A 13,413-nucleotide genomic window follows, 5' to 3' on the forward strand; every position below is an offset into this window, starting at 1 on the left:
ATAATGTTGGATCTGTCAGAATAACACTGAGCAAATATCTTGTCAACATGATTGCTAAACAAAAAAGGTAAATTATTATGAATATTTCATAGGCCAACACACACTTGCCCAGCCTGCCCTCCAAGAAGCCCAGTGGGCTCTTTTTCCATGGTCCTTTGAGCCTTATTTTCATAAAATGCATGCCCTCGGGTGACCACGTGAGCCTGAAGAAATCTCTCCAAGCCTCTTCGAAAGGGAATGCCTGCGCGCCAAGGCACAGGAGGTGAAACGACTCTTCAAGCTCCAGGAGACGTCAGCAGGTCGCGGTATGCCTGAACGGTCAGTGGCCCTGCCAGCCCCCCAGGCCCAGAATGCACCGGAGGTCCTTACCTCGCAGGCAAACAGCTTGAACTGTAGCCCCAGGATCTTGTAGTCTATCAACTGGTTCCCACGAAGCTGAGTCAAGGCTTCTTTAAGGTCTTTAATAGCGGAATCGTATCTGCAAGACAGAGGGAGAAAATAAACCCAGTTCAGGGCGCTGCACCTGTGGAATCAGATGCAGGTCTGGTTCGCCCTTCCCATCCCCCTTGCAGGACAGACTCTTTTCCAACTCCTTTTTTAATTTTTTTATGATACCGGAGCTGGGGAACCATATATGAGAAGCCAGCGCTCAACCACTAAGACACATTGGCTCCCCTGAGTTGTGTTTTTTTTCCATTTGTTTGCTTGCTGTTTCCTTTTTGTTTTCAGGAGGCACCAGGCACTGAACCCGAGACCTTCCATATGGGAAACGGGCGCTCAACCACTTGAGCCACATCCTCTCCCCTCCGATTCCTTTTGACCTGCACTAGGTTTTCACCAATGTTGAGCCCAGTATTCTACAGAACTGAGTGTACGTGGTGTCCCTGGAGTTGTGCATTGCAGCAATCCTAAACTCCTTGGTCTCAGGCAGTCCCCGGGTGACTATCGCATTCCCAGCTGACTGAGCACAACTCCCACTTTCCTGACAGCCTGGTTTTCCCCTTCAGAGAGGGCGTTGTTCTCTCTGCAGAGCTCCGAGCAGAGCCAGCTCCTGCCCAGCCCACGGCCCTGCCAGGTCTCCAGGTGTAAGGTCAGGGCCCTTCTCACAGCTGCTGCTGACATCGGCCCCCTGCCTAGAGCCTTCTCCTCTGCCATCTTTCGAGTCCAATTTATCTCTTGGTTTCTGGTCTTCTTAGACCCATCTCCAACCCCTACCATGCCCCAATCTTGCCCCTTTGGGAAAAAATAAATAAAAATAAAAATAAAAACAAAATGCCACTGAAGCCACAGAGCACTTCTAAGGCGGCTCCTGGCACTGCCCTGCGTATTGCTGGGTGAGCATTTGCTGACTGCTCGGGGGGTGTCAGGGCTGCTGTCAGTGGATTCACGGCAGAGAACGGGGCCCAGGGGCCGTGTAGGCAGGACCTGGACACACACTCCTGAGGAAGCTGCTCAGGCCTTGCCCTGCCCTGACCTCCACAGAGCCCAGGTGGGAGTGAGCCATTGCCGGCAGCAAAAAACAAGTCCTCTGGCCTGGCAGGAACAAATTTGGCTGCCTGGTGTGGCTCCATCCAGGTAACTGAATCAAGTCCCTGGGCCAGTGTCTGATGCAGAGCTGCCCTCCTGAACTTCTTCTGGAGACAAACCTGGAGTTTGGACCATGAATAGTAGGGTTCCTCAAGAGGTGGGTGATAGAGGGAAGGTGCCCCAGGGCAGGGCGGGAGGCGGGGGTGGGGGTGGGGTGTTGTGTCAGATCCATCCATTCTGCAACTAACTGGGAGATGGGCTCAAGTTACCTCCTGGCCTCAGGCTCCACTTCCAGAATATGAGAAGTATGTAACACCAGGAGCGTATATGAGCAGTGTACTAGTCAGCCAAAGGGGTGCTGCTGCAAAATACCAGAAATCGGTTGGTTTTTATAAAGGGTATTTATTTGGGGTAGGAGCTTACAGATACCAGGCCATAAAGCATAAGTTACTTCTGTCACCAAAGTCTATTTGGAGCAAGATGGCTGCCGATGTCTGCGAGGGTTCAGGCTTCCTGGGTTCCTACGTTCTTGGGGCTTGCTTCCTTCTGGGTTCAAGGTTCCTCTTTTCCTGGGGCTGGCTTCTCTTTCCTCTGTAAGCTTACTTCCCAGGGCTCCAGCTTAAGGCTTCAACATCAAACTCCAACATCAAAAACTCTCAATTCCATCCTTTGCCATTTCTTTTATCTGTGAGTCCCCACCCACCAAGGGGCGGGGACTCAATGCCCTAATGATGTGGCCCAATCAAAGCCCTAATCATAACTTAATCATGCCCATGTACAGATCAGATTACAAACATAATCCAATATCTATTTTTGGAATTCATAACCATATCAAACTGCTATAAGCAGCATGCTGATATTGTGGTTCTGGGGTCAAATCTACCTTAAAAATTTTTTTTTTAATTAGAGAAGTTGTAAGTTTACAGAAAGATCATGCAGAAAATAGAGTTCACATATACCCACCCCCATTTGTAACATTTTGCATTAGTGTGTGGTACCTTACAATTGAGGAGAGAATATTAATATAATTGTGCTATTAACTGTAATCCACAGTTTGCATTACTGGTCACAGTTTTGCACAGTCCTATGGTTGTATGCTTTTTTTTAAATTTTTTTTCCTAGCAACATATATACCACCTAAAATTTCCCCTTTTCTCCACATTCAGATATATAATTCAGTGGTGTTAATTACAATTCACAATATTGTTTTACCATCACCACTATACTTTACCAAAATGTTTCCATCACCCCAAGTAGAAACTCTGTACCAATTAAGAATTAACTCCCTATTCCCTATGCCCACCCCAACCCTGGTAAGCTGTATACTAGTTTCAAAATCTATGAATTGGCTTATTCTAATTATTTCATATCAGTAAGATCACACACTGTCTTTTTGTGTCTGGCTTATTTCACTCAGAATGATGTCTTCAAAGTCCACCCATGTTATCGAATGCATCTGAACTTCAATCCTTTTCACGGCTTAATAATATTCCATTGTATGCATACACCACATTTTGTTTATCCATTCAGTCAAATCTCTCTTGACTCTGCTCTTACTATCTAGTGGCCAAGGACAAGTTTTTTTTTTTAACTTCTTTAAGCCGCTATTTCCTCATCTTTAGAATAGAAAATAGGAATTCTGTGCACCTCACAGGATTGTAGTCAGGACTAAAGATGAAGCATCAAGGTGCTTAGGACAGTTCCTGGCATACACAGTAATTATTACTTTTATTATTACTTCCAGCTCTAAAACTCTGGCAATTATATTCATATGCCAATCATTTATTATATGCTTACTTAAAGCTCTATGCTCTATAGATATTAGTCAGAAGTTAAAAATATGTGGCTGTAGAAGCTGGAACAGTGACCTCAAAGAGGCTTAGAGCAGACCAGGGGCTAGTTGGCCCAGAAGGAGTCCTAAGGAAAGTGTACCCAGGGTGGCTGGGAAAAAGCTGGACATTCAGTCACAGTTTAGTGTGAAGGAATTCACCCAGCAGCAGCAGTGGTTATGGGAGGAATGGGAGAAGACGCCCTGGGTCCAAAACAGGAGGGTAAATTTCCCTAGGTTATTCTTGTTGTTGATAAAGATCATTGTAAAATACACCGAAAGCATGCAAGCCATCCCTGAAGCTTTACAGCAGTTGGCACACACCCGTTCAGCATTCCCGTGAAGGGGAGAAGGTAAGCACCACCGCTCTTTTTTTTTCAAGCGGGAAGGTTGGGTGACTGGCTCAGATTGAGCCAAGACGCAGGGGCCAGCAGAAAGGCAGGTGCCGTGTTCCTTTGGCAGAGGTGATTTCTACTGCGACTGCCTGTTTGCCAGCTAGCCGAAGGTCCCCAGGGGGCACAAGTGCCAGTCAGCACTAACCTACAAATATGCCACCCGCCCGTGTGAGCGGCCGAAGCAGATGAATCTCAGTTGGGAAGTACCAGGCCCCAAGCTCCACCACGGTATGGGGATAGCCAATGGTCCCAACAAAATGCTTCTCCTAATTCTCCAGCACATCAAGATGTCTAAAGATCTCAGCCCTTGCCCGTGTTTGCACGAAGCTGTCCCCCTGGAGGATTCACTCGGACACTTAGACCTCCCTTCCTTCTGCATACAGGGCCTGAATAAGCTCAGTAAGAAAATTCCAAGACAGCCTCAGGTCATGCTGCAGGTTTGCCAGCAGCCCCTCCCGCCCGCCCTTCTTCAAAAAAGTCCGCTCCAGTAGCATTTGGCACCCGCAGCACGTCCTAGGAGACCGCAGGTGCCGCGGCTCCAGGGCGAGTGCTTTCTTCACGCGCCCACCCGCCTCGCACAAAGGACTCCTGCGCCGCAGGCGCGAGCTCACCAGCCCCAGAGGCAACCCCTCCGGCTTTTCGCAAGCTCTGGGTTTCAAAGATTTTACAACCAGCTTTTGAAGAAATTCTCCTGAAAAGGTCTCTAAGTAACCACTGAGGTTCGCAGTTGTTCCTGTGCTACTAATACCCCATGCAGTCTGGAATCCTGGGATGCGTGCGCTTGTGTCCGGGATCATGCAGCGTCTCAGCAAGCTGAAAGGAGTCAAAATGCCAAGCAGCTCCGGGACGCTGCAGTTGCTGCCTTGACAGGGCTGGGGTCCACACCCTTCCCTGCTTCAGTCTGCAGGGAGAAGGCTTTGTGACCCGCCCCTTTTGTCCGGCTCAAGGAGGCACCGCCTTGAGTCTCATCACTGTTATCACTACTCTACAATTCACAAGGCACAGGATTCTCAAAGACTACAGTGCTTCCCCTTTCTGATGACAAGTCTTTGGCCAGAGATGAGACAGCTTGGCCAGGGTCATCGCAGAGATACCACTTGCCTGCTCAGAAATCCTCTAATATTGGTCTCCTGGAACTTTATAATGACAGAAGAGCAACATCACAACTCCTCAAAGTTGGGAAAATAGAGGGAAAAAATAATAATATTATCACCCTAAAACAAGTCCCAGTGTAATCTGAGAGAGTTCCTAACCAACTCATTAAGTAATTTCTCTAGGTCCCATGACACTTATTGAAAACATCTCTTATAGTACCTACCCCTTTCTGCCTTACATTTACTGGAGTTCATGACTTGTTTCCTCTTTTAATATATAAGTTCCTTAAAGCAGAGACTCTATTTTGTTTCCTTTCAACTTAATTAATTCAACAAGCATTTGTTGGGTAACTACTATGCTAAATACTAAAATACAAGAGTGAGTAAGCAAAGATTTCTTTTCTCAGGAAACACAGAGTGAAAGCAGGAGGATTGCATCCAGTATCCATGTGGAATCTAAGCCCCCTCTTGACAGAGATGTGGAATGGACACAACCAAGCCAAGGTCCACAGGAAGGAGGAATACAGTAAGGATTTGAGTGGACTTAATGATATTCTATTCATGAACTATTGTGGTTAATAATCGAGAAAATGTGGCATTGGTGTGGAAAAAGTGGCCATGGTGGCTGCTGGGTGCAGGGAATGGGAAGAAGAGATGAGATGTGGAGGCATTATCGGGACTTGGAGTTGTCCTGAGTGGTGCTGCAGGGACAATTGTCAGACATTGTATGCCCTCCCATAGCCCACTGGATGGAACGTGGGAGAGTGTGGGCTATGGTGTGGACCACAGGCCATGGGGTGCAGCGATGCCCAGAGATGTACTCACCAGATGCAATGGATGTGTCATGATGATGGGAAAGAGTGTTACGGTGGGGGGAGTGGTGGAGTGGGGGTGGTGGGGGTGAATGGGGACCCCCTATTTTTTTAATGTAATATTTTTTAAAAAATGAATAAATAAAATAAAATTTTAAAAAAATATTCCCTTCCAAACAAAATGCATATCAAATATGAGATTTTTTCAAAGAATAAATTAATTTGCATGCTCTGAAAAAAATAAACAACACAGAGTAGTGAAGAAGTCAGATAAATAAATAATTTGTCCTAGAGTGGATAGGGTGCACAAAAGAGGAAGTGGCCTCTGCCTTCATCAGAGAGTGGCTGGGACAAATGCTTGGAGAATGGGTGAGGAGGTTAAGCAAGCATCTGGATCACCAATGAACTAGCCAGGGAATGTGGACTTTCTCCTGCAATAATGGGGAACCACTGAAAGTTCTTAAGCAGATCACATTTATTTATTAAGAAGAGTCTCAGGAACATGGATGAAGGACACCTGGCTGTTGGCTGAGAAATCAGTTAGGAAGGGACTAGCAACAATGCAGGTGAAAAATGAGGGCCCGCACCTGGGCAGTGCTAGTGGAGATGGAGAGAGGGAGAGATGGATTTAAGAGATACTTGAGCGGTGAACCTGATAGAGTTTAGGGAGTGAGAGAAATTCTAGGTTGATCCCAGATACAGACTTAAGAGCTGACAAGCTACAGATGTAGGCCAGGGATGCTATGGGAGAGGGTGGGCTTTTCCCAAATGGATCCATAAAGGACACAGAACCCCCTGAAATTGTATATAAAAATGTGTGAGCTTGTGTGCGTTCTTCTGGGGAAACAGTCCATAACAATTTTTGCCATTTAACAACCACTGCTACAGTGATAGGAGGGAAAAGGCGTCAAGAGCAAAACCTGGAGGGAAATACCAAGGGCCATGGACTGGGCAAAAGAAAGGGGGCCAGCTCAGGGTCAAGAATAGGGCCTTATTCATATTACTCCCTCAGAAGATAAAACTTGGTAGATCTTTCCCTCAGGTTTAACTATTTTCAGTCATAGATTACTTGAATCCTGGGTCTTATTCCTAGACCTGGAGGGAAAGCTTCTTTGTAACTCACACAAAATCTAGCCTTCCAGACTGGGACTCCTGGGTATTCTCCTGGGGAAATCTCCTCTGGGAGCCTCCTCTCTTTTGCCCGTGGTCTCTCATCATTATATATTGTTAGTGCTAATTCAAGGGACAACCTTAGAGTTTGTCACTTGAAATTTAAGATCAGCTGGAGGTTTTGTGCTCTGGTCTCCCTGCATCTTCTATACATCTAGGGAATACAGGGGATGGGGAAGAGGGGGAGGGAGAAGAAGGGACAGAGCGGTGGCTAGACAGAGGCACGGGGCCCTAAAATGAAGATAGCTGCCTGTGTATCTTGTTTCCAGTCATAGGATTTCTCTTTCCAAATTGCATCTATGAGGGGTGTTTTTCTTTTGGAAGACCATTCTGGTCTTACCCGTTCAGGTGATTTATTTTTATTTATTTTTTGCACCTACCTCTTGTAACTCCTCTGAGCTTCTTAGAGTTGCCCCTAGCAACAGCCAGCATATCAGCCTTTCACAGGCTGTTTCTGACCAAATGCTAAAATCAAAGCCTTCCAGGCTTGCCCGGGAGCAGAGCCCAGCCCCTCGCTAACACCTGCAGGTCTTCTGCAGCCTCCCCTCTCTGTCTCACCTGCTGCACACGCCCCCCACACACCACATTTGGACCTTTTCACTGTTCTTCATTAGCCTCAGCTGAATTCTTCTTCCCTAGAACTTCTGCACACGGTGGACCAATTTCTACAAAGGGCCAGTTTGCCTTCCCCCAAAATATTTGAAACTGGGACTTAGAATATTTTTCCTGTTACTTGTATGTTTGATATTGGGGTATTTGGGGAGCGGAGGAGTAGAAATTGAGATTAACTTTTATTTCGTATTTTATCTTTTTACAGATCATTTCATGTTGATTGTAAACACGCTAAAAAAAAATACAGCTAAACTGACAGAAAATGGGAACCCCTATAATGCCACCACCAAGAGAGAACTACTGATGACTCTTTGCTCTATGGCCTTCCGGGTTTAATCCTGTAAAACATACATAGGATTGTGCTACACTAACCAGTTTGAAATCTGTTTTTTAAATTTACCATCTACTGCAAACTTTTTTCGATATTAATATATATATGCTAATTAATCTGTTTAATATATTCTTATACATACAATGTTAATAGTCCTTCTCACTTTTGTGGCTGAATTATATTTCATTGAATGAATTAAACCCGGCTTTTGTATACGTGTTCTCCTAGAATCAAGCAAAGTTGTAATGGGCCTTCACAATAACCCTTTTTCACTCACAGCTCAAGATCTCATAGAGGTCAGCTGCATGGGTGTTCTCACAATGGCCAAAATCTTTACAACCAGCACCACCCAGGCAGTGACCCATCGGAAGAAATGCTGGGGCAGGGGCATCAGGCCAGCTGAACACCAGGCCTGGGGCAATAACGCGGGCTCAGTGTGAGCTGCCACATCATCGGGGCTCTTCTCACGGTGAAGGACTCTCGGGCTGGTTTATTGCATCACTACCCAGAGAGGCCCTGAGCAGGCTTCCTGACAGAGCCTGGGAAGACGCTTCTCAAGTACCCCAGCCCTGACATCCCTCAGGATCTTGCTGGGAACTCCCCCAGCTTGGGCAACACCAGGCTACTCACTTCTCAGTCCTGTAGTAGAGCATCCCTCGTTGGAAGTAAGCCACCGCCAAGTGCTTGTCTCGGTTAATGCTTTTGGTAAAAGCCTGTGGAGAGAAGAAGGATCCGTAGCCGGGCCTTGGAGCAAGGCAGCGAGGGGGTGTGAGATGAGTCACAGGACCAGGCTGGTGTTTGAGGGCGAGGGGAGGCCTAGGGCTCAGGCGGACGGGGCCAGAAAGCCCTGCTTTGTCACTTCCTGGTTGCATAGCCTGTGTCAAGGTACCCACCTTCCTTGAACTTCAGTTTTCCCCTCTGTAAAATGGGGATATTAATACCTGCCTGGCAGGATTAAAATAAATGAGATAAAGCACATAAAATGCCAGTAGTAAGAGCTCAAAGAGGCAAGTGGTGCAAGGAGAATCTGCCTGGTGAGAGAAAAGGCGTGGGGGCGAGGGAGCTCAGGGGCCTCAGGGGCGAGGAGCGGCCGCTCAGCCGCGCCAAGCACCGCACGTCAGGAGGAACGTCACTGCTGGCGCCGCCGCTTCCAGACTAGCTGCCGTCCTTGGCCGGTCTCGTCTCAACAGGGGCACCCTGTCTGCATCGCCCCTCAGACTCTGGGGCGCCGCTTGCTCAGCCCCTCGCGGGCCCCTGAGGGAGGCGGGGAGCCCCACGGGTTTGTCTGCCGGCCCAGCCTGTGAGCGGCTTGGCGGGCTGGGCGCGCTCCGCGCCGCTGCTCCCTCTTCCTGTCAGGAGGATGTGGCTGAGGCTTGCTCACCTGCAGGTGGCAGGGAGGATGACGGTGGCTGGCGCTGCGTCTTTGAGTGTACTGGGGAGGCGGCCTTCGGTCCACGCTGCCTTACAAAGGCATTTTACACAGTGAAGTTACCCAGCAGGTGCCTCACTTAAGCCTCACATTTAACCCCTAAAGCAACCGAGAGCCAGAGTTTACGTGACCTGCCTGAGGCCGAAGGTCCAGGGAGAAGCAGAGCTGGGGTTTGATCTTAGATGTGTCTGTCTTCTTCTAAACGTCACGCCCTTTCCACTTGACCATGACCAACCCCAAAAATGATTATTGAGAGCACTCAACCCCATACTAGGACATTTGAGGGATAAAAATATTTGAAAAAGAGGCTGACACCCCATACAATGTCCTTGGCAGACATCACAAGTCAGTCACAATGTGATTTCCTTCTGCCAGCCTCAGGATCCTTAAAAGACTGCTCCACATTGACGATCAGAGTTGTCACTTGAGAGGAAACCTAGTTTTCAACCTAGTTTTCATAAGTGCTTCCTCCCAGTCTCTTGGGCAGGTCAGGCAGACACACATGAACATCTTGGAAAACCCTAAGAGGCCTCTTATAACCAGGAGCTAAGCAGTGAGATGGAGACCCTGTGGCCAGCAGGAGTTCATGGAAGGAAATGAAACTAGGGGAGGCCCCATAACGGTGTGAAAGAATGATGAAGGAATGAATTGTATTTAGTAGCTGGAGAGGAAGGGAGAGAGTTACCTGAGTAGGGAACAGCTCAGGGGTTCTCAACCCCGTCAGCCCATTAGCACCTCCTGGCACACTTCAAAACTGGATGCTTAGACCCACCCAGACCAATGAAATCAAAATCCCCCAGGTGGGACCTGGATATCTTTTTTACTTGTAAAGCGCCCAGGGGGTCCAAAAGTGCAGCCCGGGCTGAGGACCCCTGATCAAGCAGGGCCCCGAGGAGGCCATGGGAGAGACAGAGCCACTCACCTTCTCCGCCTCCGGCATGTTTTCCAGGATGGTGTGCATGCAGCCAATGTTGAAGCAAATCCTGGAGTGGGGGTCCTGGACTGCACTGAAGGCATCCAGAGCCCCCTTCCAGTCCTTCCTGTCAGCCGCCAGCACCCCTTCATTCCAGAGGCTGATGGCCTCGGCCAGAGACATGGCTAAGAGACAGCGCGGGCCCGGCTGGCAGCGACCACAGGGCCGCCCTGGTCTTGACTTTTCTGGCCTGGGGCTCAGAATGGCATCTAGCCTCCCTTGAGAAAACTTGTCAGTGTTGCAAATGTGTCAGGAAATGTCCCCACCTTTTAGTAACTGACGCACAACCTTACCATGAGAGAGAAAAGGAAAGAGACTGAGAAGGAGGGCAAGCAGGGGCGGAGTGTGACAAAGAGGGGAAGTTCATTAGCTACTGGCCCTGAGGGATCAGTTCCCCAAACGCTTCTGCTCAGTCATGCAGCTCCTCCCCTCTGTCCCACCCCCCCCCCTTCTGCGGCAGCTTCTGGCCAGGGCTCTGGCCACAGGCCCGGGGCCATCCTGGCAGGTGGCTGCCCCTCCCTGGGCATCACTGCTGTTAGAGTTTCCCCCTTACAAGGTTTGCAATGATTAAAGGTCCTAAGGCTGCGGCTGCATTCTGATGGATTGAGCAAGCTGCCTATGTGCAGAGGAGAGCATAATTCCCCGCTAGACCGAGCCACATCACAGTGGGAATGGAGCCGATAAGGACGCTCATCGCTTCTGGGCCATCAAACCCTCCTGCATTCCAAGAAAAACCTACCTCCTAGCCCAAGACCCCCAAGTCATACACAAGAAGAATTCACTTTTACAGCTTCTGATTGACCCAAGGCTGCCACACCTCTGTTCAATGAGAGCATCGGGTAAGAGGGTTGTTCTCTCCAGCCTTACATGTTTCTTCGTTCAAGGCTGCTTTCTCACTCTCTCCTGATGTCAACACTGTTATGGTGTGTGAGTTTTTTATCTTGAGTCACAATTAGTATTAATGCACTTCTGAGACAAGATGTCTTGGCGTGTCCATCTGGTTCTGGATAACTTTATGAACACTTAGGAAGTTTGGAGGAGACCAATTTCTCACCAGAGCCAAAATTGGGAGCCAGATATGACTGCAAATTATGAGATCTCCCATCCTGTGAATTGAAGAGACAAGGGACCTGCATTGATGACTGAATTTATTCGTCTCCAGAAAAACAGAACTTAGAGTCCTTTCCTTGCTACCCTTGGAAAGTTAAAATAAGTAAAACTTCTCTGAGGAATAAATTGGGGTAGAGTGTATAACCATCTGATTTATTAAAACCTTGACTTGTTAATATTAGGTAAAAGTGCATGTTTATTTGGTTCAAATAGTCAGAGGAGGTCCTGCCAACTCTCTTTTTGTAGCAGCTGAAAGAAATCAAGAAATATATGATTGAAGGTGTGAGAATTGAAAAACTATGCATGTGTCTTTGCACAGACTCTTCCTTCTGCTTGGAAGCCCCTCCTACTTCACTTCTTTGGCTAACTCCTACTCATCCTTCAAAGCCCAGTTTAAATGTTACCACCTCTGCAAAATCTAGCCACACACTTTCAGGTAATACAATTTCTCCCTTTTCCTTATCACATCTTCCCTAACATTACATTATATTTTATTGCAATTCATCTCATCTTCATCTGCTCAACTCGTAAGACTCTTGAAAGCCAGGAATACGTCTATTCATTCTTGGATCCCCAACATCAATATTCAATAAATAATGAAGGAATGCATTCCAAAAGAGTTAGAAAGCATTGACCAACAACTCACAGGTAGCAGTGATGCCCAGAAGAGGTCTTGCTTTTCTGTTCATTGAGTAAATAATCAAAACTCGATTAGCATATTAATTTTCTTAAGAAAATCATATGATGTTGCAATTAAACTTCTTTTGCCTTCATGCTGATAGTATTATCCTAGCCTGATGCTCAGAACTCTCCTCAGTCTGACCCTATGACTTTTCTAGCCTTACTTCCCAGCACTTCCCTTCATAAACCCAGCAGGCCAGACAAACCCTCCTATCTGCTTTTCTCCCTCTTCATCCTCATTTCCTGCCTCTGTGCCTCAACTCATGCTAGTTCCTCTCTCTGGGCTGCCCTTTCCCATACTGCACTTTCCAGCCCACCTTGCACAGCTTCAGTGTCCTGCCCAAATATGCCTTATCTTAAGAAGCCAGACCGCAATCAGTCCCCCGAGCCCTGAAGCCCGTGATCTCACCTGCATCTGAACTCCCATGTCTCCTTCCCTTCACCTCCCCTGTGTCACTTAGCACCGCCCACCAAAGTAGAGTTACGCGTGAGCGTGGATGTCTTAGCGCTTCAAATGGACCGTAACACCTCAAGAGGAAACCCTGTGACTGGCCCGTCCTTGCCCCCAGAGCATTGACAACGGCATTCCTGTTCAATTCTGTTCACTTTCCCACCATCCCTGCTGTCACAACCCAGGTCAAACCACCTTCAGCTAATTCATTAGCATTAAAATCTCCCAACATTTCCTTGGCCCCTCCATTCATTCTCTACTTAGTAGCCAGACTGATCTTTTAAAAACACCAGCCGAGGCACATCACACCCCTGTTTTAAACCCATCAGTGCCTTCGCATTTGCATGGTCTGGTGACGGAGGCCTCCTCCTCCACACTGTTCCTTCCTTCCCTCCCAGTGCTCCAGCTGCACTGGCCTCCACTCCTGTTCTCCAATGAGCCAAGCCTGCTTGTCCCCACCGCCTGGCGTGCACTTCCTCCAGCTCCTTGCCTGGCTAGCTCATCTTTCACTTCCTCAGAGTGGCCTCTCTTGATTTGTGATTTCCATATGAGCCGCTGTTATCTGTCTCACTGCACACAGTTCTTGCTGGTCACAGGATTGGTCACAATTTGTAATTGTGTATTGTCTGTGAGGCTGTCTCTCTCCCCCCAGTGCAGAGATGGTCTGTTTAATCATTACTTGAGATTGCTGGTCGGTGGCCTTTCCAGCCACTGTTCATTTCCCTTCCTCCTTTCTAGAACCTCAGTTCTGGTCAAGTGTCCACTCTCCTGAGGCCATGGGTTTCAGGAGTGATAAGCCCCCAACACTGCTCCAAGGAGTGGGTCTTGTTTGGTTTAGGCATGAGCATGAGATGTAATTCTGGTCAATGAAATGTTAAGAGAAAGTCTAAGGATTTCCCTTTAGAATGAGGGCTTCTGGGAGAGATATTTTTTCTCACAGATAAACAAAAAAGAAGAACATGTGGGAAGAGACAGTATTGGGAAGATGTGGTACCTGGAA

The 13,413-nt window shown here is 47.8% G+C and overlaps 1 protein-coding gene across 1 annotated transcript in view; it reads right to left on the bottom strand.

The window, feature by feature from the left end:
• The window catches only part of NCF2 (neutrophil cytosolic factor 2), a 31,905-nt gene extending 21,387 nt beyond the window's left edge, over window positions 1-10,518 (bottom strand). The window contains exons 1-3 of the mRNA XM_004469101.5: window positions 10,121-10,518; window positions 8,400-8,482; window positions 370-478 (exon numbers count right to left, since the gene is read on the bottom strand). Coding sequence (XP_004469158.2) covers window positions 370-478; window positions 8,400-8,482; window positions 10,121-10,294 — 366 coding nt within the window. The 5' untranslated portion in view covers window positions 10,295-10,518. The remainder of the gene's footprint in view (window positions 1-369; window positions 479-8,399; window positions 8,483-10,120) is intronic.
• Window positions 10,519-13,413: the final 2,895 nt, after the last annotated feature.

Source organism: Dasypus novemcinctus, chromosome 13, assembly GCF_030445035.2.
Source record: "Dasypus novemcinctus isolate mDasNov1 chromosome 13, mDasNov1.1.hap2, whole genome shotgun sequence".
NCBI classification, from domain to species: Eukaryota; Metazoa; Chordata; class Mammalia; order Cingulata; family Dasypodidae; genus Dasypus; species Dasypus novemcinctus.